Here is a 27,215-nt window from a genome sequence, read left to right as displayed (position 1 = left end):
GGGACCTACTCACATAATAAAGACGGATATAATAAAAGCTCTTAAGTGAAGGATTGGTGTGTGATATTAACTGTACGGTTTCCCGTTCATAGTGTATAATTTTACGCTATGTTAGTTTCTTTCATAAAACTTTTTACTTTATGTTTTCGATAGGCAGAGAAAGCAAGGGAAGCGTGATAGAACCCTGCCTCCAGGTTTTGGTTCACAGCATGTGTGATTTACCCGTCACTTTTTATTATTCTGATTGTTTACATTTCGATTTATCTCTCATTTAACAAACTGAATAAGCATATATAGGTACAGTATATATTTTCTTGCCTCCACGGATCAAAACACTTACCGCCTACCGACTTCTAATACAAAAATCTCTGACGTGATCAATGCTCTTCGATTTCTACACTCATAACCTTAAATATCTTACTGTTGTCTTATTCATTGATGAATTCTCCGCCAGTCTCACTGTTTACGATACAACCACACTTCCAGTATAATGGGATTAACTTTAACAAACAGACTCCATGGTTTTAGTCCGCTAGCGAACTATACCGACCGAGAGACCGCCGCTTGTCGTCGAAGTTAGTGCCAACTTTAGCGGATAGAGGGTGCCTCGTGGTCAGCGCAACGAATCCCCACGGCCGTTAATTTCGGTTTTCTAGACCGGAGCCCCTGTTTCCTTGAAATAGCTCCTCAATTGTCCTCACGAGGCTGAGTGGACACTTTTCCAGACCCACTACTTCTCAGAAGATATCTGGTAGAGCCGGGAATCGAACCCGGACCTCTGGATATGTAGCCAGGAACTCTGACCACTAGACCACACAGGCGGTCGATGAACCTAAACATTATGTAATGTTCTACATTTCTGTGATGCTATTTACTTAGGTCCAGATATTCACTTCGCCACTTTGTTCTAGAACATTCTCAGTCTCGGCTCTGCTCTTCTTACGAAAGAAGATTGTGTCATCACATTTACATATTCTGCTATGAAAACAAAATTGTAGTTATAGAGGTGTAGATTGTGAGTTTCATCGCGAAATCAACAGAAATATTTCGAATAGGAGAAGGGATAAACTATCTAGCTTTACAGAAAATTATATCATGGAATGGGCGCGATATGAGGAAATAAGAACTGCTTAGAGAATTTTATTTGGTTAAAATCAAGGGGAGAGACGTCTTGAGAGACTCAGGTGAAGGCGGTATATAAACAGGGTGCGGAAATGTAAATTAGACTGACGTGGTTGAGGACAGTGTCAGCTGCTCTCTTTATAAAGACAATGATGAACCTTCGGATTTCATAAACACAAGGAATTTCCTGACAAGATGAGTAATTTTAAATTGTTTAAGACAGAACCTACACCACTAAGTTAATTGTTTGTAAAAGTAAACGTTGAACAGAGAACATCTCTTGCTCATAGATTCCTATCAACACAATATCAAGGTGGCCAGATTGGAGACTGAAAACCAAACGTAATGCATTGGAACTTGTACCTGGGACAGTTGCAGATATATTACAGATTTATGAGTAATACAGTAAATCAAAATTTGACATAACACTAGTCCATTAAGCTCGCAAATTAACCTCTCTGTAGTTGGCCATAACTCCGGAATAACCCACTGAACAACGCGAAAACAAAGAAGTTAAGACCGTTAGGCCTACAGACAATTCATGGAGGAGCCTAGCGTATTTAACGTCTTCCTCTTCTTCTTATTCTTCTGCCACTGGGCAGGGCATGTACCATGAATGGGGAGAAGAGGAATGCATATAGTATACTGGTGGGAAAGCCAGAAAGAAAGATACCAATCAGAAACCAAGGCGTAGGTGAGTGGACAATGTTAAAATGGATCTTAGAGAGATAGGATGGGATGGTATGGATTGGATTGATTTTGCTCAGGATAGGGATCAGTGGAGGGCTCTTGTGAACACGGTGATGAACCTTCGGGTTCCATAAAGTGCTGGGAAGTTCTTGAGTAGCTGTACAATTGGCGATTTCTCAAAAAGGACCCAGCTCCATGCGTGAGTGATTAGATCCAGACAACTTGTCTGGTCCACCCAGCGGTGTTCTCCATCTAGTGCTGAGTTAAAGATGTTGGTCTCTCCCAAAACGTAGTGCTTGGGCACAGGAACATCATTACTCTCACCTTATGTGATGTAAACTTGATACTGAGGGTTTCAGAATTAACACGAGCACAGACTGCTCCTTATTCCTTTTCTCTCAAATGTCTCTTTTCAAATTTCCAGTGGAGGAAGAACGTCGGCGGAGAAGACAAGCAAAAGGACAAGAGAACTATGTCGCAGGAGACACTTTGAAGCTCTCCGATTACGGATATCCATGGAAACGGACTCCTCTACCCTCTTCCGCTAGCTATGACACAGGTGCGTTTGGAACTGTATCCACGTTACCAGAAAATTGAGAATACACGGAAACACAAATGAATTCGTTTATGGGAACTGAAGGGCATCAACATTCAGTTACATATATAAATGATATAGATAGAGGTCGCCTACTTTGAACAGATTCTTCATATGGTTAGTTTCTCTCTCTTTGTATTCAGCAGTACCAGCATGGCGGACGATCTAACTTGTGAGATGGAAGCAGCGCTAGGAACATTGAACGCAGGATCTGATGTACTTGAGATGAAAATAAATTGAGAATTTATTTCACTATCCATTTAGGGAAAAGCGACTAACTAAAAAAGTGACAGCTACGTTAACTGTCTATGAACCAAGAAATTAAATGATTGTTTAATAAATGGACAGCCTAAATTGTTAATAAAATGGCCGACTGGTTAAATAACTAAATTACTGACTCATAACTAATTGAAAGATCAACTAAATTTCTGAGTTTTTAGTAAGAAAACGACTGTCTGATTAATTAGTTAACTTCTTAAATAAATTAATAATTATTAACTAACAAACTGAATATTTATCGAGCGCATTCCATGACACAAGGATTTCTTTCATAATAATTAGATCGATCGGGAAATTGTCTCTTGAGAAACACAAATTTTACCCCCATGTTCACGGAATTCCGACATTGGGCTGTTTTCTGAGCCTTCAATTATTATTGGTGTCGGTAAATTAAGGTAAAATGCAAAGCTACCCCTGTAACAGGCTATGGAAGCCTATTGGCTCGTGGGACGTTGAGGGTCCCACATTTTCTGGAGTGTCGGCTCACAGATGGCGGTAAAGTTGTCAGCCTCACGCGCCGGTCGCCCTTTACTCCCCAAGAAGATTCCTGGTACTCATTTCTGTTAGAGGCTGGTTCGACCCCAGGGCCATAGTGTGGCTGGAAGAATTAGGTCAATGAAAAATATCTACCTCATCTGGACTCGAACCTGTGACCTTCCGGCTTATAGCATAGTACCTCAACCAACTGCGCTACCGCGTGCCCCCGGTAAATTAAGGAGATTGATATAAACACGGGCGGCGATAGCAAGAAATATTTAAAACCATCTGTACCAGTAACCTTCTGAGAAGGATCACTTAAGGAGCTGGATTGCTAGTGAAAGAATAGTTCTACAAATAATTTTTGGGTGGTTTGATGCTGAGTGAATTTCGGCGTAAAATAGGATCTTATGTCTTCCTTTGGTATGGTGGTGGTGACGACTTTTCTTGTTCCATAACAACGGCAACTTTGCTGAATAACTGAGTTCCACTCGGCTGCTGCAGGAATTTCTTATACCATGGAGTTAGTTCGTTTCTAATGGCTGCGCCATAGCTCAAGCGGTTAGTCGCTGCCTTCCCACCGCGGCTGCCCGGTTTCGATCTCGGGTCTGGTGAAGTGGGATTTGTGGTGGAATAAGTGGCGCTGGGGTGAGTTTTCTCCGAGTACTTCGGTTTACCCTGCCAATCTTCATTCCATTAAATTCTCCATCATCATAATCACCCGGGGCAGGCTACAATAGGCCAATCAGTGGCTGCCGTGCCGAGTGGTCCCAGTTGGACTCCACCCCACACTAAGCGAATTAAAAAAGGATTTGTTCGATACTAAGCTACTTACGCTTGTAGTAGCTATGTGTATTGCAACCAAGCGTTTAATCATTATTATATAAGCGTTATATATAAGATTCTTTCAGTCCAACAATAATTGTTCTTTGTCTCCTTGTTATGTTCGTTTCCTTAGATTTGTAAAATATATGACGATATGTCAGACTTACTTGTAAGGATGAGTTGCACTTAGACAACCAAACCGGCGACTATACTGCGCGTACTTATTGATATGACTTGAAGTATCTTCTCTATGAACGCAGTGAAGTCAATATTTTCCCGATTCTTAGCGCAGTTTGGTTATGAGATCTAACTGCATTTAGAAATACAATTGCAATGTCCGCGAGGAATATTATTGTACTTTCTGATTTTGCTATTATATTAGGTTTACTTTGCATCCCTTGCACAAAGTGCTCGAAGTGAAACTTTGTCCGGAAGATCGAGAACATTTGCCCGCAAGCTTCATTTCAGAAACCACTGAACTAATTTCTATGAAATTTGGTATTCGGCTTCTGAAATAAACCTTGTTGGGTTCATTCCATTGTGATTTTTATCGGTTCAACGTAAGCCCTCTGAATGTCAAATTTAATTTAATTTATTTCTTCTAACTCAATTAAGGCCGGTAACGGTAGCCGAGCGGTCTAAGGCATGCACTGTCTTTGCTCGCTCGGAAGCCGGGATCGTGGGTTCGAATCCCACTCAGGGCATAATTGTTTAGTGTGTGTGTGTGTGTGCGCGTGCGTTTTCCTGTGTATATTGGTAGAGGCCTTGCAATCAGCTGATCACCCGCCCAAGGAGTCCTACCGCATTTCTAAGATCTAGTAAACCGAAGTGAAACGGAAAGTTTCATTGAGGTTGACCAAGTCCCAAATTGGGGCTGGAGAGCCAAAGGGAAAAAAATGTACAAAAATTAGTATCTGATGTAAAATGTGCTGATTTATACATTTTTTGATGTGATGAGTATTTAACAAGTACGAAGAGAAATACCTATTTTGTGACTTAGTGTAAAGTGCTATGTATAGTACGATCGTGTTTCTAACAAAGAATTTATGTCAGGAAAAAAATGTTTTTATCTGCAATAAATGAACAAGAAAGTCAATGATGTATTCGAAATGGTAAAGAATGTTAATTATTTGGAGAATATATATTTTTTTCCCCCCTTGGCACTACAGCCCCAGTGGGCCTAGGCCTACCTCCATGAACTTCTCCATTCACTTCGGTTTTTCTAGATCTTACACATTCGGTAGGACTCCTTGGGCGGGTGATCAGCTCGTCGCAAGGCCTCTACCTGTAGACAGACACAGAAAAACTCACACACACACACNATGGTAAAGAATGCTATTTGTTTGGAGAATATATATACTCCAGTGAAATTATGCAATTAGGACCAATCTTTCTGTTCATTTATCGCAAGTATCGTCTTTATTAACGCTCTCAGTGATTTCTGTACGTTTCAGTAAACTCCGCCGGGCCGATTGTTGGCCGCATGGCCCACCATCGGGACTCTACATACAGCTCCATGTCAGAGGCCACGGACAACCGCTCCATCCTGTCCGTAAAGGTAAGTAACCGACTCTTTCAAGATTTGCATAAGTTATTATGTTAGTGGATAATAAAATGTCTCCGTTTCTAAATATTCACAACTGTCAACATACTAAACAATTAAAAACTTAAGATTCTAAAGGTTCTGACGATGATGTATAACACAAAGAATTAGTGGGATTTTGGATTTTTTTCATCGTCCGGTATTCTAGAAAGTGGAAAACATGGTGTTTCGGAAACTTTATCTATTTTCGTCATCAGATTGGGGGGGGGGAGGCACCTACTCCTGTGACTGAGATTGGTTCTTTCCAATGGGCCCAGTTGAGTATGTGTCTTCCCCTTCACCTGAGGACAGAAACAGATTCAGTTTCAGAAACGCCGTGCTTATATTTTCTAGAATACCGGACGATGGAAAGAGTCCAAAAACCCAGTAATTCTGTGAATTTAATACTTACAAAGCAAACTTAATTTAATGTTGGTAGAGGCATCTTCTCCATAGAAGATATTATTATATCGTTATATTCGGTAGCAACAGCGTCAATCTATGAAGATGAACCTCATAAGAGCTCTGAATATATTGCAACTGATGCTGAGTTGGATAGTGCGTAAATGTCAAACCATTATTGAATGCATAAGGAGGTAAAATGCACGCTGTGTATACCTCGTCAGAAGACGAAGGCTCCTGGGAAGTGTGCAGTTTCAGTCTGTTGGTCAGTTACGTCTCCGACAGCCATCAGAGAAGCAGTCACTGGCACATACACTGACTCAGTGGCGAACAGAAAAATACTCGGAAATGACGCCTCTGCAGCGAATCGAAATCGGCGGTTTAATGCGTAACCCACAGTTTTACTGATCATCCTGGTAGATCCCAAATAACATAAAAAATACTATCTAGAAGTTGAAGTTTATTTGAAGATGGTGATATGTATAAACTCTGAGACACGTTTGACAGAAAATGCTTAAACATATTGTATAATCTCCTCCTGCTCTATAATCTAACTGGGGGAGACACCTCTTTTTGAAGAGTATTGTCTTCTGGAAAGTCACAAGTCTGTGTATATTAATCAGGAATTATCGGACCGGGATAGCGCAGTCGGTATAGCGACTGGCTCCGGGCTGGATGACCGAGGGGTCGGAGTTCCAGTCCTGGTAGTGTCAAGAATTTTCTCTTCTTCATGTCGTCCAGACCGGTTCTGGGGTCCACCCAGACTCCTATCTAATGAATACCAGGGGCTGTTTCCGCGGGGGTAAAGCGGCAGGGGCGTGAAACTGTTCACTCACCTCCAACTAGTGCAGAGTTCAAGAAAAATTGATTCTATACATCAACTTAACAATTAACTTAACTTGTGCTTAACTAATTAAGCACAAGGACAACTTTACCTTTACTATCTTCTGAAATGTGACGCCATGTAGTCTGATAGCAGTGTGCCGATATTTGGAGGAACGTATTGTCCCATCTTCATTGCGGAAGCAGAACCCAAGTAGGCAGCTTCTACCAGGCCACATTACCATAACCGGGATGGATGTACTCCTCATAATACGCACTGTGAAAATCTCAGTACTCACAGCTCCTCCATGGTCGAAAGAATTTTGATAGATTTTGACCTTTTAATCAATCTGCAAAACGCGGGATATTACTTTATACAAAGACGTACACACAATTTTATTTGTTCATAGTAAAGCAAAACATATCTCGTACGACTATTGCAGATTCGATGGGGATGAATAACCAAGCTTACGTTATGCATAAAGAACTTCAGCAATAAGGTTTTATGCTCCTAAATGACGCTTATTTGTGATACGCTGTCAACTTTACAGATTCGTTACTTTTCAAGTAACAATCATGAATTTGGATCTGAAGAAACCAAGAAGCTTTAATGGACTANAGAGCTGAGCTTATGCACGAGCAAAGTATGGGGCACGAGGTCAAAGGCACTAGAAAAATCAAAATAGACAGCATCAGCCTGACGCTGACTGCAGACAACAGGGGTCATAATATCTAGGAAGGATACCAGATTAGTGGCTGTGGATTTGGATTTGGTGAAGCCATGCTGGTTGGGATGAAGTTTAATGTAATGCGAAATATGATCGTGAATAATGAATTCGAGGAGCTTAGAGAAGTTGTTAAGAAGGGTAATGGGTCTGTAGTAATAATAATAATAATAAACTTCAGGAACTGTGTTGAATGAGCATCGGAGAAATTACCATTGGCAGGTATAAACGGAGGTACTCTGAACAAAAGGTCCCCCCTACGTGATGATGTGGTGCTGTTGCAAGAAATCCCCACTTCTTCCCGTTTTTGGTTCAGACCCTCATGACATTTCACATTATTCTTTTATTCGTCTCATTATGACCTGAATATCACATTCTCAAGTTATCTTTTGTTCCTGTTACATCTTCCATATTCTTGTACAGCTTTCTACAAAACGTCTCGGTTAAATAGTTGGCATTCCTGCTTTGTGATCTGAAGGCTCTGATTTCAAATCTCGGTACCGACGTCGGCTATTCCAACTCAGGCTTCGTTGTTTACATCAGTTTCTCAAGGGAAATGCCAAGAGAGAAGCTCAAAATAGATCACGACCGCTTCCCTCCATACTCTTTCCAATTTGCCGTTCACTAATTGTGTTTTCTTTTGAAGTTGAGCTAGTCTGATGTATCGAAAGCGTTGATAAGTTCGATTTGTTTCATCCTAGTCCGCCATACTAACAATACGTATTATAAAAGGTTAATTAATTCCGTCTAGTGTGACTGATAGAAAAAGAAAAATTCTCGAGCGAGGAACCAGTGTGAGCAGTTTCTCGACTGGTCATTTAGTCTGCAGCCACTTGCTCACGCTGCTTCCTCGCTCGAGGATTTTTCTTTTTTTCTACTACCCTGAAGATGAAGGCAATACATACTTCGCTTTCATAATATCTACATGGCGCCACAACCCAGAAGACGGCATTCTTCACAATCACCGCCGAGAAAACCTGAAATCTTACAAGCCAAGAATATATGAAATATACAGCTTTCCTNTCAATATGAGAACAAGGCATGCAATGAACTAGTTTGGCGTGGATAAGTAAGCACCTGAAGATGGCATTATTATGCCGAAACATCTACTGCGAGGGAGAAAAGGAGATAAATGAGTGTATGCACTGCAAGACGGTTTAAATAAATCATGGAAATATACAGATTTCCGTGTGTTTTGTAGTATTTCTCATTTGTTACATATACGAACGGCCTCAATTGTGTGTTTTTTGTTGTTTCTTTGAATAAGTTTCTCTTGCCTTTATGAAGTTTAATTCCTCTTTCAGGTTCAGAATCCTCCTTCCTTTTCCCATTAGTCTTGTTCTTAATTCGCGCTCTGTACATTTATAATTATATGTTATTCTCAGTTACGCGTTACCACCCATTCCACCTGAATTGTCAAAGTCATCATTTTGCATGTGTGGGACATTTGTATTGTAATCAGGATAAGTTACTTATGATTACGATTATTAACTTGTGCTATGGCTAAATGTATTGGTAAAGTTCTGAGTGATTCGCCAACTGACGCAAAATTTGGTTCTACTTAACCGTGACCCATGATGAACTTTATCATGTTAAACATCCTCCACCATTAAAATACAACAAAAGACATCAATTAATCACTTAAAAAGGTTGTGCATTTTATGACAGACAATAGATTGACATGCCGAAATAAGATTCATTACTCATGACTTACACTACTTGTACTTTGGCGAAGTGACTCCAGTTCCGGCCTAATATATCTGCCGAGATAACGATTTGAAATGAGGTCTGGGGTAACACTTTTCAGGATAAATATCTTCTAATGTTGCTGAGAATAAAATTATGCAACTGAGATCGCATAAATGCTAACGATGAACCGAATTATCTGATATGAAATAACAGAAAAGGTTAGCACAGAGCTATCATCCCCAAATTGTAGGCCTATTCGATTTATACATGTTTTGAATTTCGTCCGGAGTACCAGCAGCCCTAAGTAACGTTCTCATGCTTTCCTCAGTCCGACCGAATTTGCAGGATAGTTCCTTGAAATAGGCTTAACTGCTTCTTCATCCAGTTTCAATGTACATATAATTTGGCACCAACAGCAAGTACTGCTGTCGAAATAGCATCATTAATTAACGCATACTCCTAGTTTGGGGGCACGCGGTAGTGTAATGGTTGGGGGGCTATGCTACAAGACGGAAGGTCGCGGGTTCAAGTTCCGATGAGGTCATTGGACTTTTTTCAGTTGACCTAATCCTTCCAGCCGCACTACGGCCCTAGGGTTCACGCAGCCTCTATCAGAAATGAGTACCAGGAATTAATTAAATAATTTTCCTCGGGAATAAAACGCGGCCGACGCATAAGGCTGACAACCTTACCGCCATCTTTGAGCCGATTGTCTAGATAATGTGGGACATTCAACGTCTCATAACCTATGGGCCCTTACGACCTGGTACAAGGATAGCTTTACTTTTTTTATTTTTTTATAATCCTAGTTTTACATGTCGTATGTAATTTCAGAGCGTGACGACAGAGGACAGCTGTGGCACCGACTGCAGCGCCAACAGTGGTCCACCTGTACTAACCATGAGCTTGACATACGTCGCTAACGAAGAAAATGGCACAGGGAGGCTCATAATTTACATTAAGGTATGATCTAACAGCAACGTAGTATTATCAAACGACCTTCAACACAACAGGTTCTTAATCAATAAACCAATATTACGTATTGACATTGTTTTATTATGCACATTTCCTGCATGATTCGATCCAGCTGGACATTTTTCATGAACTATACTAAATTGTTAATGAATTGCAACGAATTTTGTAGTAATGATTACTAATATGGATCCAAATTATAAATACAATTCAGTAACGATTAGTACAATTCATGAAAATTACCTGACGATGATCAAAGTGGATAGAAACACTTGCTGATGTACATAATAAACGAATATTAATAAATAATATTGGTTTATTTATTATGAATTTGTTGTGTTGGCGGTTGTGTAATAATTGTTATATAGTAATACACAAGATGATGCAAACAATAAAGCTAAAAGTAGTAGTCTCCAAAAGAGGATCAGATCCTCAATTGTCTGTAGACACAAACCTATTATAGTAAACACGAACGCAGTCTTGCAAACGCAGTTTCGCTATAAGCAGGACTACAAATTTAATACTGTTTTTAGTAACTCGTTGCAGTCATGTAAATACAAAACTTCATAGACTGCTAGTTAAAAATATCGTAGTCTGTGTTTGATATATATTACAATATATTTAGGTCATAGGGGGCCATCGTGAAGTACTTTCACGTCTTACGTACAACGAAGAGTTACTATATATATATACACACACACACACACACACACACGTATATAGTGCTGCAACATTGCACAGGCTCCAAGAATATTAGATTCTAAAGGGTTCTGACAGTGATGGATGACAAAGAATTACTGGGCTTTGGACTTTTTCCATCATCCGGAATTCTAGGTAATAGAGGACACTCTAGGTAATAGAAAACACGACGTTTCGGGAACTTGATCTGTTTCCGTCTTCAGTGATTGAGATTAGTTCTTTCGAAGGGGTCCAGCTGAGTATGTGTCATCCTTTCTCACCTGAAGACGGAAAGAGATCCAGTTTCTGAAACGTTGTGTCCTCTATTATCTAGAATTCCGGAAGAGGGAGAAAGTCCAAAAACCTAGTAATTCTGTGTCCAAGAATATTGAGACACATTGGCAGGCAACGGTTCAGTAAACACGTTAATTCATGTGCGGTTATGTCACGTACCAATAGAGGAAAGGTGTTTTCTGTCCTGTCTTCGCCATGCAATAATAAAGGGGCTGTGTTTTCTGTGTGTGGTCCGTTCCGAGAGGATATAAGAGAAGAAGGGAATGAGAGTGATTGAGAGAGGCGACGAAAAGGAAAGTCTCAAATCTAAGACAGTAAAATATGGTCGCGAGCTCCAAGGGACTCGGGCCCGAAACAAGACTGCGCTGACGAGGACTAGCAGCATATACAAAAGACAGATTCATCTTCTCGTTAGACAGAATGCCATACAATATAAGATCGTAACTGTCAAAGTGTAATAAATATCTGGCCATGAGCCTCAGACGGGGCTCGACACCAAGACTTACTGATTGATCTTCAGTCGCAATGTGACTTTGTCTTTGAGTGATTGAGAACAAAGCGCTGTGGACGCATTCGGACACTGGGGGGGTTGAAGTAATAAAGAACTTGAAATAATTACAGAATTAGGAGCCTCATAATTTGTACTCTTTATGTACTATTGTTGGGGTGATCAAACGAAGCAAGTGATATCGGAGGTGGGCTGGATGTGTGGTACAATGTGGACTCTTTTCGTCATAACGTCTCTACACGCCATTCATGGTCGTCATATTGTGTCAGTTGATCCTGCATAAACTGTCAAAGTACGTGTAAATCAAAATTAATACCACTAACGCCAGTAATATATACAATACAATATACAATATATATACATTGTGATGAGTTCTAAAATAAGGAAAAAGAAGACGTGTTAGATGTGTGACACGCGTGTAAAAGTAAGGTATTCGGACAATGTTTAATTTTTAAATACTCTTGTAACAGCTTTAGGATATATGATAATGATAACATACGGACTACACTTCTTGCCATACAAAGATTGACCGTGTGTTACAGGATGTTAAATGCTTGCCACCACGGGAGTATGCTGGAGGCCTAGAACCCTACCTTGTGTTGCAAGTAGCACGGACTACGTGGCCCTTGCATCGCCGAGCTGGGCCACCATTGCATCAACTTCGCACCAGAACACTTCGTCATTCCTTCAACCCATTTTTCGACCAGACTTTTGTGCTAGATGTGAAGCGATCAGAATTGAAGGTGTAGTGACTGCCCTTGTTCTTATAGCATTATAGATGTTACGGGAAAGGAATATAAAATAGCACTGTACTCTGTCGCCTCCCTGGTAAGAATTTTAGACGTAGTCGTCGCAAGATATTGTTATCAGCACTCTTAATGACAAATGCCATTCAGACTAGTTCTGACCCGGGGTTAAGATCTACTATAGAAATCTACCCCAGACATCTCCACTCCAATTGGCATTATGTCTGCCGTTATCTTCCACGCTAAGCTACCATTTAATTAAAGCTCATTACAGTAGCTTTGGTAAGAATTCCTCAAGGTTCTGTATCACTGGCCATTACTTGTGTTACTGAAAGATATCTTTTCCTAACTACATACAAATACAGTAGAACCTGGTTATAACGTCATCTAAGGGACCCAAAAATAGTGTCGTTATAAACGAATGTCGTTGTAACCGAAATGGGCACTTCCACAGTAGCCTTATGTTAGTCACGTAAAAATCTACCAAAAACCGAGTTAAAATGTTGCATTTTTTAGTGAAATACGTAGTTAAGTACAGACTAACGTAACATTAACGTGGAATTGCCCAAATGTGTAATATCAAAGACATATTACAGCGCTTTTCACTGACAATACACACAATATTTCACGAATCACTTTAACTTTCTCTTCAATGCTTAAAACTTTCCTTTTCATTGCCATGTTTTCGCTACAGCACTTCTTTGGGTTTAGGCAGGAACACTATAGGGTAAGTAGACAATGTGAGGTCCTGTTAGACGAGATTCTAGGAAAGGAATGCAGTTAACAACCTGCCGCGTCCTCTTGCACTATTCACGCAGTCCCACCCCACACCCTTGTTTTTGCATAAAACCCACGCTCCTCTTGCAGCCCGCGGTCGTATTCTTCCAGGACAGTCACGTCAGCAAGTAGAGAAAGTGAGGGTGGGCAGACACATCGAACTTTCCCACGATATCAGAGAAATTCAGGAATGAAAATGACGTTACATACGAGGTTGATGCATTTGTGCATGTCGTACTAAGCAAGGTATAAAAACAGTTGCTTTATGAGGAATTAGTTCGTACCATTGAATATTTGACGCAATAGACAAGGTGTCGCAGAAACCGATGTTGCTATAACCAAGTTTTACTGTATATGACAAACAAGGAAACTACACTTAATATTAACAGCCAAAGCTTATGTAGCAGAAGGGATATATTTTCATGCAGAAAGAAGTCTCTGATATACCGAGCACGGAATCAGAAACCAAAAGTTTCCAGAAGAAAACGACAGCATCTAGAAACAAAATAAATTTGAAGAGTAATTCGAGATGATACCTCATCTTACGTGAAGCGTGTAATTTTAACTGTGTTAAAGAATAAGCACAAATTTTATGGACGTGGTGAAAGACGTTATAGAAACAAAGGGCCGCACACTTCATCTTGACGCGTTCTAGTTTGTAGTTGTCTGCAGACTTAATCGAATTTCAAACAGAAGAGACATACACAAGCTTCGATTTAACTAGAGTAAAATATAATAGTTATAGATATTCGAGGGATGATGAAGCGAAAGGTGCTCTGAGAACGAGACCCAACAACATGATACGTTGAGAAAATTTATAGTTGACGTGATTGTGGAAATGAAGTTTATAATCCATAAATAACCTCAGGTTTCTTATAGAATCGATGCGAGTTACGGAGGACTGACAAAGTTTATACTCGTATACCAGTATGTTACTTCTTCTGGAAAAGGCTATAATTTAATTAATATCAGACTGCAGCAGATCGCATTCTTCAGGGTACTTAATGGCACAGTTAATTTTGATATTATTAGCAAAAGGAAAACACCAAGAATAGTCACAGTAGTCGCAAAAAATGCAGAAAATAAATGATGGTTGGTTGGTGTCAAATCTGCCAGCGCGTATATATTAACATGTTATTGCATCATTGATGAAATATGATGGAGTCTAGCAAAGAACAGGAGACAATCAAGTCTCACAGCTCTTTTGAAGAAAAACATGTTGGACACCACGAGTCGAGGTGATGTAACATATTTATGTACTTAGTTAAAGGCAAGCTTCATAGTCGGTAGGATGAGGCTAGCGCCAGGTGATACAGGACAGAACAGACACAATATAAGCAGCAGAGATATGTGTGGAGATGGAGACTAATAGGTCTATCTAAATTTTCTCACAACCTTAACCTAAATACATTATTTTATATGTAAAAGTATTGTCACTTGTAGGGTGGTACGCATGACGAAAACGACGCATTTTAGTTTTGATGATTAGATTCGTTAGCACCTTGGTTACAAGGTCTCTTAATCACATTTAATATAGCGCTATATCTGATTTACACACACACACACACACTGGTCCTCTTCTGGTACCACAACTAACACGCAGGAACTACAACAGTCTCACTGAATCACACGCTCCATAAAGTCTTCTAAATACTCTTTAAGGATTCACAGGTCGACGAACTTCTTTCCGTGGCTATCTTCTACTGAGAACTCAGAACTGAACTCTCAACGCCGTTCTCTTTTAGGATAACTCCTTCGCACAGACACCACGGGAAACACCGTCTCCCATTAATGTGAATGCATGTTTACAACTGCGCTGCCTGGCAAAAGATTTCCTATATTTCCATATTTGTGATCGGCGCGGACCGCATAGAAAGCACACTTCTATTATTGTTGCCTATATTCGTGTTTAGAGAGCTGTTGCCTGGCAACGTTTCGATCAGATCCATTACGCTTTGTTATGGTGTACTAATGACAATGCGACTGTCCTTCCTAATAATTTCTTAGAAGAGATGGAGGTCCATGAATTTTTGTTTGAACAGCGTGTAAACAGAGTTAGCTTCTCCCCTGTTCTTTACAGTTGAAGTGTGTGAGGTGGAAGGCACACTGCCGCCACATAATATAGGATCCTGAAGTTTCATGTGATAACATATCTAAAAAGGTGCCGTTCATATTAAGGCATTGTTTTATAGGATGGAAATAAATCTATAATTATCTTTCAGTTGCTGGCATTAGTCAATGTACCGTTTCAAATATGCAGGTAAAATTCTGTGTGAAGATAAATAATGAAAAACACCAACATATAAAACATTGCTTACGTATCAAATATTACAAACATGGAGATAACAAAAATCTCTCAGATCATATTTGAGAAATTTAGCGATCGTAGACAGTACCTTTGGAAATTATACAGAAAAATGTGTTACTAAATTATACAATCACCTCACCTAGAGAATGAAATACTTGAAAGAAAGTTAACATCATATAATTTTACAGAAATTTTTGTGAATCTGGATAGATAGGTATTTGGATAAGTAGAGAGAGACAGTGAGAGAGACAGGTATACAGACAGGTAGAAAGATTGATAGATAGGTAAATATATACTCGTACAAAGACAGAAAGGACTTCTGAAGTCTTACCGGGAATAGATCCCTGGCCATCCATTCCACGAATAATCCCTCATTGAGAGCTTACACTCTGAGAGTGTAATTTAATTAATTTAATGTATCATACCAAATTCTGATATTAAAAAGCGTCAATGAAATATTGCTTAATGATTCTGAATGACGTATGAAAACTCGTGGTGGAGGAAATTATCAATGCATATTCTTATATTTCGAAATACAGCCTCGACACTCGCTTGGAGGTATAGAAGAAAGTCGCAGACGCAAACTATCTTTGAAATTTGTTTATTTAAGTGAAGCCTATATTCTGCAGGGAAGGACATTGGTATAATTACTTAACTACAGTTTCCACACGAACACTCATGCGAGGGGCTATTATGTCAACAGGAGTGGTGCCTGAAGGTGACAGCATATGACCAGGACAAGTACACTAACGCCACGGAATTGTGCGAAGTCAACCTGGCCCTCAAGGATGTAAAGAACCTCACCACCGCAAAAGAGGCTGTTATCATTAGCTGCAATCTGACTAGAACGAACAGGGTGAGTTGTACAGTATGTATGTGCTACCAAGTATGACAAAAATATAAATACATGTTTGAAGTAAACCTTTGTTAATTCATTTCGCCTTGCAGATGGAAGCTATGTTCAACGTGACAAGTCAGCTTCCCATAACACAATACAATCTAACATGTACGTGGAACTAACTGTTTCAGTCATTGGCTGACTGACTGACTGAATAGCTGAGTAATTAACTGAATATAAAAGCGACTGACAAACTGACTAAGGAACCATCTCACTAACAACCTAAATGACTGATTAGCTGACTATCTGTCGAACTAAATGATTGACTACATAACGCAATAATTTGTTATCTGACTAAGTAACCCTCTAACTGATCTGTTATCTAACTAATTTATGTTATAACCCAAGCGGCCTCCGTAATCTAGGGGTAACGTTCCCACCTCATGAGTCAAGGTACGCGGGTTCAAACACTTCGGAGGTCGTGGAATTTTTAACGGTGGAAAAATTCAGGGAACAAGTCCTCCGGGAGGGACTTTAAGCCGTGGGTCCCGTGTCGTAGATTTACGGCCGTAAAAGATCCTCATGTCTCTAGGAGACCTCTGAGCAAAATTAGGCCAAAAATTTTCCCGCCCAAGTAGTTTCCAATGCCTCCGGTAGATGGGGAAAGTATCGGGTACCGCTACCAGAAGAGGGCCGCCCTCGCTGGCAGAATGGTACTAATTATCAGATACCACTGCCAGAAGAGGGCCGACCTCGCTGGCAGAATGGGGCTGATAGCGAGCACCAGTACCGGAAGGGTATGGCGACAGTAGATATTAAAGGGGACTCACAATAGATCAACAACTGGTCGCGGTGCATGGGGAAACCCACCCCCTCTAATAATGAACGAATGAATAGTATAACCCAAAGTTTCAGTACCAGTAGTACGAAAGCTAGGTACTGAACACGATTCTGAACCAGATATACCCATCTCGTACACTCGAAATCCTCTTTTAAAAAGGACCCCATGTACACGTTGATATACAAATGGCAACACCATGCATCGCAATACGTTTCATGGGACTTGTATATGTCTTTCAGTAGAGCCAACACTCACTGATACAAAGCGAGACGCAATCAATGAAAGTATCAGTGACCATGACATTACAACTCTATAACTGTCTAGCAAAAATCTCTGGAATTAAGCTAACAAATCTGTCTAAACTCATCTCGATAGCTCACGAAATCACTTTGACAGTGTGTCTGAAAGCAAGAAGAAGAGGAAAAGAAAATGGCGAAACAGTTCAGTTGAGAAAATCGTTCTAAAATTTTGAATTTAGTAAAAGAACCTGAAAACAACGAGGCATGTAATTCTCGGAATTACCTTGCATGAAAAGCGAACTGTTGCAAAATGTACTGAATTTAACACGTAGGAGAGTGTAAACTAACATTAGGTACGCTCGAAATGCTCCACACTTACTTTTGAATTTCTTACCTTTTAAAAACTTCAAGTGCTGGATGGTCGTACATACATGAAAAAATTCCCACCAACTTCTACACTTTATAGCAAGATCCTTATAAGAACATTCCCGCAGATCTTTACTTGAATGTTTTACCATTACGAATTCCGTAAACACTGTCGGATTTTGTAAGTTTCGATGTCAGTTTGAGGCACCATGATATTCCGTCCATGAGCAGATGCTGTTACATGCATCGCAACCACTGAACGCTCAACACATCCCTTCACACATTGAAATTTTCATCTTGATACCTGTATTACAGTTTTTAGCAAAGTGTATAGTGCTCTTAGTGCATGTATTAATGTTGTCAGCCTCCTGGTAGTAAAAGTGGAGGGCTTTATGCGAGGTGTTTCTGCCAGAATTTTGAATGCATTTGTTGTCTCACCCATCCGAGTTACATATTCAACCCATCATATCATAGCTGATTTCAATGCCTTCCAATGTAATAGGTGAAGTGTAAATAATCAAATTCCTCTTTACGTAATACCCAAAACTGCAGCCCTTCTTAAAATATGTTTGGACTAAATGTTTTCCTAACTACATTATTCTCGAATAATTACAATATTATATTTCAGCATCCTGTTACACTCACACAATATATCGTATATGGACAAATGCCGTCTTAAGTGCAACAAATTTTATTGTAGTTTTTACTTCTTTTTCCTCCTCCACACTACATGTTTCGGCCCTAAATGGCCATCATCAGGTGTGTATCACTCACGTAGCTGTTACACTGCTTGTTAAAATTTAAAATTACCAGTCTTTCTAATTGTATAAAATCTTTGTTAATCTACACGCGTCGATTTGATTTTTAAATTAGCACTTTTTAAAACTTAATTCAAGTTAAAATGTCTATAAGATCTCTGTTCTTTCTTTTTCAAATTTTTAGTTAAAATTTTTTCAGGGTACATGCCCTATATCTACGGTGCTGCAGCGGCCACTTCTTGTTTTTATCGTTGTTCATGTGTTGTTCAGTGTAGGCGCTCTCTGTGTGTGTCGCTGCTTATCTTTAATACGTTTGCAAAAGTATTAAAGATAAGCAGCGACACACACAGAGAGCGCCTACACTGAATAACACATGAACAACGATAAAAACAAGAAGTGGCCGCTGCAGCACCGTAGATATAGGGCATGTACCCTGAAAAAAAAATTTTTAACTAAAAATTTGAAAAAGAAAGAACAGAGATCTTATAGACATTTTAACTTGAATTAAGTTTTAAAAAGTGCTAATTTAAAAATCAAATCGACGCGTGTAGATTAACAAAGATTTTATACAATTAGAAAGACTGGTAATTTTAAATTTTAACAAGCAGTGTAACAGCTACGTGAGTGATACACACCTGATGATGGCCATTTAGGGCCGAAACATGTAGTGTGGAGGAGGAAAAAGAAGTAAACACTACAATAACATTTGTTGCACTTAAGACGGTATTTGTCCATATATACTCGAATAATTAAATAATTATTTACATTTTTTATCAAATTACGAGGCTACGTTTCACCAACTTCCAAATATGACGTAAGAACCTGAAAGTAATAAAGCAATTTTTGTTACCACCCAAAGGAATTTGTATATTTATATTTTTTTTCCTTCTCCTTCTGAGAACAAACACTATATAATTTTCTCTTTAACCGAAAGAAAAACTGCCATGTCATAACTTGTTCTTCTCAATTTTATATCGAATACAATTTTTACTGATGTTCATAGATAATGAAACAATAAAATATGATATACCATTCTCATGTGTTTAGTTTTACGGATGCTTCACGTCAGATTGTTTTATGGAAGTTATGGGTTATTATATTATGATATCTGCCGATCCCAGTGGCTGTGTTTTCTAAGGCACGAAATTGCTTAGCCCTCTTGAACACTGAGGTCATGAATTCTAATCCTAATACAGGCACGGATGTGTGTCTGCGGTTGTTATTTTTGTTTGTTTGTTTGTGTGGTTTCATGTTGTTAACGGCCTTGCCACGAGCTGGTCCCCCTTCCAAAGGTGTCTACGAACTATCTGTAAGATTAAAAGTTTCCGCTTAATTCTGAATGGGAAGAGGCTAGGAGGCATAATCCGTTGAAAGAAGGGTACATAGTGGATGACATTGATATTACAGCCTCCAAAAATCAACGTCATCAACATATACGAGTACATGTATCTTGTTTAATCCATTTATTTCTTTTAAGCATTATATTGCCATATATACAGAGAAAGAAGACGAAACAGGAGAAGGTGATGAGAAGACTATTTATGCAGTAGATAAAATATACATGTATCTTGTATATCTTGTATATACAAGATACATGTATCTTATTTAATCCATTTATTTCTTTTAAGCATTATATTGCCATATATACAGAGAAAGAAGACGAAACAGGAGAAGGTGATGAGAAGACTATTTATGCAGTAGATAAAATATTCAGTTTAATGAGGATTATTACAATTTTGGACTTATATTAAATGAAGGAATGAAATTTAAATGTACATGTGGCCCACAGTACTGAATTTAAAATACCTTTACGATCAATCTGTTCGTTACTTCTCAAAGAATTTCATGTTTCTTGAGGTTACAACCTGTGAAGAATAAAACTACAATTCAGATTTCGGTTTCTGTCTTTTCAGGAGACGGGTGACCTACTTTTCGGGGTCAGCTACCTCCCTACTGCGCAGAGACTCTCCATCAGCGTTATTAAAGCCGGCAACCTTAAGTATCTGCAAATAGTTGACTCCATAGCAAATTTCAGTTAGTGTCATTAAATACGAGTATAGATAAGGGCGTTCTTGTACAAAAAAATTTACTTGACAGGATATGGAAACAAGGTTGACTGGAGGAGCAGGTCATGTAGAATACATTCCTAAACAAGAAATGCATACGAAATTTGGGTAGAAGAAAATCAAGGGACGAAACACCAAGGTGTAATTGGGAAGATTATACTGAAACGCATAATAGAAATATAGGAGGTAAAGGTGTGGATTCCATTCATCTTGCTCTCGATGGTTCCAAGGTTAAATATTGTCGTTATAGTAACGAACCTTCTGCCTCCATGAATACAAATCTATATGCTCTGGAATGAAATATTCTCCTACTTCTGATCCGACACGGACCTCATAAAAAAAGGCTCGCGTCCAACAATTCTATTTTTGAGTGTGTTCTCTTTGTCGCGGTAAGGCAACTTCCTTACCGAGTCCTTGCCTGACAATGATAAAGGGATATATTATACATACAGACACACAGACTGATGAGAGGGATTTATGATGTACGTTGTTGAAATGGTCTCACATGCCATGATATATATGCGAGATTTCATAAGGACTGGTTCAGGAATTCAAAATTTGATACGTGCGCGCACACAGACAAAGAGACAGCATAGTAATCGTATAAGGTGCACCACGCCGTGGAAACTTATGGGGGAGTGGTGGGATAGATCTCGGTACTAGATGTAGGTAAGTGGCCAGCCTCACGTCCAAGTCGCCTTACCCCCGGGGAAAGGGCCCCTGGTACCGATTGGAGAGGAGGTTGAGTGGACCCAAGAACCGGTCTGGACGCTTTGGAGAAGAGAACAATCTTGCAGTATCGTGAACCGAACCCGGGCCGTTCAACCTGTAGCCAGTCGCTATACAGAGTGAGCTATCCCGACTCCTGCTGGCATACGCCTAATTTTTAACGAAGGAAATTAGGAAAAACTTATCTATTTATTGAAGCCCCTATATCAGTACGTACTGTGCGACTAGAGAGGGTTTCTTACCACGGAGCTCCGAGTTCAGTGCCAGTCGCCGGATGTTTTGTTGAAGAAGAGAGGATGGCTTCGGTGTGAACATTTCTCCTAGTAATTATGTCTTCTCTTACCAGCCACCATTCCATTGGCCTTCAGTACTCTATCTCACCGCGGCTGGGTTGAATGTAGGCCCTACCAGTCTTCAGTCAAGGCTTGTCCTGACCCAGAATAAACAGATTTGATATAATTTCATTCGTAGACATGTTTTGTATAGAGCTGAGTAATTTTTATTTCACTTGAGGACAAACTCAATCTCACAACGCAATACTGGCTGTAGGACAAATGATATTCATATTGTAATAGATAGTCGTTTAAGTTATTGTGAATTGTTCATGCTTCATAATACAAAAAGAAAGTGTAGTATCGTTCTTCCAGGATCTACATTTAGTTACATTTTATAAATATTTTCATTTAGGATGTTACACTTCTCTGGCTTTAGTTCACGGACCATTGGTAAACACCACTGTACATGCTCTACACAGAAGTGTCTGTGGTGGGTACAACAATTAATATGCATCTAGTGACGCCTCTCCTATTGTACCCTTATCTTCACACTTTATTGTCACTAACAGGCTGACGGCTATCCTTGCCCCTTACGTGAAAGAAATGCATCTACCAGAATTTAGGTTATTATAATTTCAGGTGTTGATTTGATTTTTCCACAACGATGATTGTGAGGATTGTTGTCTGTTGCAGTGAAATTTCATACAGTGTGGAACATTTTTTTTTAATTCGCTTAGTGTGGGGTGGAGTCCAACTGGGTCCACTTGGCACTGCGGCCACTGATTGGCCTATTGTAGCCTGTCCCGGGTGATCATGATTGTGGAGCAATTGGTGGAATGAAGATTTAAATGGGAAACCGAAGTACTCGGAGAAAACCCGCCCCAGCGCCACTTTGTCCACCACGAATCCCACTTGACCAGACCCGGGATCGAACCCTGGCCGCCACGGAGGGAAGGCAGCAACTAACCGCTTGAGCTATGGCGCAGGCCTAATCTGAAACATACTTACCGGCGCTTCGAAGGAGTGTATTGCCTCTTTCTTCTAAATAAAACCGAAGATGTATTTAGCAGGTTCTCCGAAATACTTATAAACATCTACCCGACTAAATGGTATCACACATGAAGAGACAGTTATCTCCATAATGTGTCTTTTGTTTCATATATATTTTTAGAATCCACTTTCTCAACTGCATATGTTTCTTAGCGTGAAATGGTATAATATTTCGAAGTGATGAATCGAGAAACATGCCGAAGAAACCGACTGTGACATGCATTAAGATAGGTCTGCCTCAGTTGTGACGGGGGGATGGATTGAAAAGAAGAATTTCATAATAATTGGCCTCCGGTTAGAGATTCGAAACAGGAGACTCTCGAACAGGGAACAGGTGTAGGTGCAGTAATCACTGTCACAATATTCGGTCTCCTTAGTGTTTATTTAACACCGGTATAACGATCTGTAATAATCAGTAGTTCCACGCAACATTAAACAGTGAGAGGATGGGATGATGACACGATAATTGTCTTAGAAGTGTTGGAAGACACGAAACATCGTTTTGCGCCTGCCACACATTTAAATTGTATTGTAGCCCTGTGCTTCTAAAAAAAATTGTGCCGCTATATTTTGAAATTAAATGTGAATACTTCTCGTGATGCTCTACCCCAAATTCCGAGTAAATCTTGGCGTGTTTGCATGAGGTAGTGAACTGCTTAAGGCTTACTCAGTACTCACGCAGGAGCAAGGTAGGACGCACAAAGAAGCCACTCTCCCATTTCTAAGAAACACTAAATGGTCATGATTTGATAAACAAGAAACTGGAAGTACGTGTATATTCGCGAGACAGGTACAAAAGAGAAATGTCAACGCGTGCAACAAGTCTTGTTACATGGAACTGGAATTCTTGTTATGCTCCCCGTATTTTCATTTTGCTTTATTTTAAATTCTACTGCCATAATACCTAAGAGCTTTTATTTCTAAATTCTTAAATTTATGATTAAGCTTCCGATAGTGATATTGGCATTTTTACAATGTAATAGATATAAATCTGTCATATAGTGGAATATATGAGTTTCGCTCATGCAAATGCTTAGTCAATAAATTTGAAATAATCTAATAGATCTTATTTCCTCCATCTTCCAAATTCATCCTTAAACATTCTTCAGAGTTCTTCACTGTATAGATGATGTGGTAGGCAATGAAACACTAAATAACTAAGCATTAAGACAATCAATGTGGGTAATACGAAGTAGCCAAATTATTTCAAATACTGGAGGGGCTCGTAATCCACTTTAATTTTCGCAGTCGTCAATATTATCATACAAGGCGGAGTGGTGTAGCAGTAATTCCGTGCTCTTGAGTTTTTGAGTGCAGCCACCTGTTCGCGCTGGTTCGTCGCTCGCGGATTTTTCTGCCATGAAGATGGAGGCGATACGTTTTTCAGAAACGTCGGTTCACACAAGATGTACATGGCGCCACATCCCAGAAGACGACATGTTGAAAAATAATTGTTAAATGAAACAATAATGAAGCTTCCCAATTCATGGTAAAGAATTATTTTGTTGTTCGACGGTGTGTGATACGTGCCCTGATTGAATAACGTTAGAATCAAGCCGTCCTTTCTAGTTCATACACAAATACGCTACCTCCAACGATGCGGTCTGTACAGCTGAAAGGCCTAAGAAACAAACCGCTCTTCCTCAACGTACGTACGTCCTTGCCACAGTGATTTCCTACCACTCAGTGCTAGGCGAACTCTGTAGTTACTAGTGAAATCAAGAAACAACCTACAAATTGATATGTGGTGATGTTTTCCAGATCCATATGTACGTGTCGTCCAACTGAACGGGTCCACTGGGCGATCTATTAAACGGAAGAAAACAGCTTTCAAACACGGAACCGAGTGTCCCGAATTCAACGAGACTTTGACATTTGACCTGAACCCGAACCAGCTGGAAACAACAGTCTTTCTTGTGTTACTGTGCAGTCGAAATGTGAGTGAGGACAGTGATGGGCAGATGGGCAGAAAATGCAAAGACAAATGTCTGGGCAAGGTGGCCCTCGGCAGTCACGTTTTGGGCGAGCGACAACGAGACCACTGGCTTTCAGTTATACAAAACCCTCGGAGAGTTGTCTCGGCCTGGCATACGCTCAAGTGAACGGCTGACTGGGAGTGAAACGATGATATTGTTGCATCATCTTGACAATCATGAATATTACGTCACTTGGTAAAGGATATTAATCTGTCAATTGTCAATAGATTTTCCGTCAAGTGCAACAATATATATTTTGGTCACTTATTTATATTAATCTGGGCTGTCACGATTAATCGACAAATTTATTAATATTTTACGTAATATGATCGATACTAAATACTTTAAATCATGAATAGGAAGGTAACATACATTCGGTTTCTGCCTTCAAGAAACCACACCATACCTCTGTTTGAAGACAGTCGATTAATAACGCTTAAGAGAACAAAGTCTGCTAATTCTGAAAACAACGAACGCCAATTTAGAGTTGCTCTTCGTAACAGAATCGTTATCAGTTACTTAATTTCTCATATTTATCAGTTTCTTTTTATTTTTTTATTGCTAGTGGGGTGGGACTAAGTCCCTTGTACTGCGGCCACTTCTGGCCTCTTGTACCAGCCCCAGATGATAGGTGAGGGTGATTGTGGAGCAATTGGTGGAATGAAGATTGGCAAGGGAAACCGAAGTACTCGGAGAAAACCTGCCCCAGCGCCACTTTGTCCACCACAAATCCCACTTGACCAGACCCGGGATCGAACCCGGGCCGCCGCGGTGGGAAGCCAGCGACTAACCGCTTGAGCTATGGCGAGGCCTAAATATTTATCAGTTGCTGCTTCTTTCCTAAATAGCTATTTTTTAATTGATCGAGGCGCACATTACATCATATAAAGCTGAAATTCACAGTGCAACATCTATAAGCACCTAATGCATTCCTGGTACATACACGTAGGTTTGTTATACTCAATGGCCCGTGCTCCAAGCACTGTCTTGTAGTTGCCAATTGTGGTGCACTATTGCCCTGAATTTCTGCGTACTAGTTTCAGCTTTTAATTTCTACGTCCATTCTTCATTTCTTATAAAAATAGTTTTCTTTTAAGTTTCCTTGACAAATAATATTTATGATGAAGGGTATTGTAATTTATCGACGAAGAAGTTAACCTTCTGACAGCCGTAGTATAAGAAAGAGAGACGCTCGTCAAAAGAAGAATTTTGTTACCATCAGCAGTTACTGGTGTTTTGGACTGTATTTTCATGCGAATGCAAATTTTAATATCTCTCTTCTGAAAAGAGAATGAACAGACTGTTATGGAAATATGTTGCAACATTATTTCGGATAAGGTTAACAAATTTTACAAAATTTAGTAGTCTTATTTACATAATCATTACTCTCACTAAATTCCGAAACATAGACAATCCTGATAAGATCACTGAAAATATCACCATAAAGTCAGAAAACGATTTAGCTACATCCGTGGGAGAAGAAAGAAGAAAGAAGAAGAAAAGTTGAAGAATAAGAAGACATTTTGTTAAACTGTGTGTCCGAAAGGATTGGGATGAGGCTTTTGGAAGCTAAATTCTTATTAATTATTTTGGATTTGAGATTTTAAAAGTGGTGGTCATGAAGATAGCTTCCTTCTGGAATAAAACGCTGTGTATTTTGGTAGAGGTATACTAACGTTTCGGAAGAACGTAGTGCCTCAATCTTCAGATTGAAGTGTAAACAAAGCACGAAACCAGCTGATTCCTTGGATGGCTTTTTCTCAGATCCTGAATGTAGAGGCAGTACATTCCTCCGAAACACTTCTAGCGTCCTACACGGCGTTACATCTCAGAAGGGAGTACTATATATTTTAATTATATTTCTTACATATCCTCACAAATTCAGACTGTTCGGGAAATCACAAAACAAAAAATTTTGCAAGCATGAATAACACATACTGAAATTTAACCCACATTAATATATGTGAATATTTATTTATCTGATTACGTTTTGTATTTCGAAACATTTTGGTGAAATTATTTACCAGTTGTAACACTCACTACAAGAATAAATCGCTGCGTCGCATTTGATATTTTCGGCTCCGGATTTGACTGCCTTAAGTTAAGAGTTGTGATCATTACTACTTAAATTTCGGTTTCACATGAGTAACTAATTGTAGTCTGTGTACAGAAGGACTGTCTTTCCAAAAATAAACTTACGTACTTAAGCCATTTCTCTTATACCTTTACTGCATCGAGATTTTTTTTTCATTTTGATTACTTTTCACAGACGGTAGGACTCCCTGTATGAGTGATCAGCTCGTCGCAAGGCCGTTACCTGAACACAGGACAACATAACACACAATAAGCACATACACATATCTAATATCCATACCTTGTGTGAGATTCGAACCCACGATCCCAGTTTCCGAGCGAGCGAAAATAGTTCATGCCATACACCCTTCAGCTGCCGTTTTTTTTCTCTGTGGCCCTACAGCCCCAATTTGGGCCTAGGCCTACCTCCATGAAACTCTCCGTTTCACTTCGGTTTACTAGATCTTACACATTCGGTAGGACTCCTTGGGCGAGTGATCAGCTCGTCGCAAG

At 39.6% G+C, this 27,215-nt stretch overlaps 1 protein-coding gene across 1 annotated transcript in view; it reads left to right on the top strand.

The window, feature by feature from the left end:
• Nucleotides 1–25,242, top strand: part of LOC111873087 (synaptotagmin-5-like) — a 36,387-nt gene extending 11,145 nt beyond the window's left edge. The window contains exons 3-9 of the mRNA XM_023867496.2: nt 2,237–2,371; nt 5,443–5,546; nt 10,043–10,171; nt 12,203–12,403; nt 16,195–16,347; nt 20,447–20,567; nt 24,415–25,242. Coding sequence (XP_023723264.1) covers nt 2,237–2,371; nt 5,443–5,546; nt 10,043–10,171; nt 12,203–12,403; nt 16,195–16,347; nt 20,447–20,567; nt 24,415–24,755 — 1,184 coding nt within the window. The 3' untranslated portion in view covers nt 24,756–25,242. The remainder of the gene's footprint in view (nt 1–2,236; nt 2,372–5,442; nt 5,547–10,042; nt 10,172–12,202; nt 12,404–16,194; nt 16,348–20,446; nt 20,568–24,414) is intronic.
• The last annotated feature ends 1,973 nt before the right edge of the window (nt 25,243–27,215 follow it).

The sequence above is a fragment of the Cryptotermes secundus genome, unplaced genomic scaffold, assembly GCF_002891405.2.
Source record: "Cryptotermes secundus unplaced genomic scaffold, Csec_1.0 scaffold120, whole genome shotgun sequence".
Classification (NCBI taxonomy): Eukaryota; Metazoa; Arthropoda; class Insecta; order Blattodea; family Kalotermitidae; genus Cryptotermes; species Cryptotermes secundus.
This window is presented reverse-complemented; position numbering and strand designations above follow the sequence as displayed.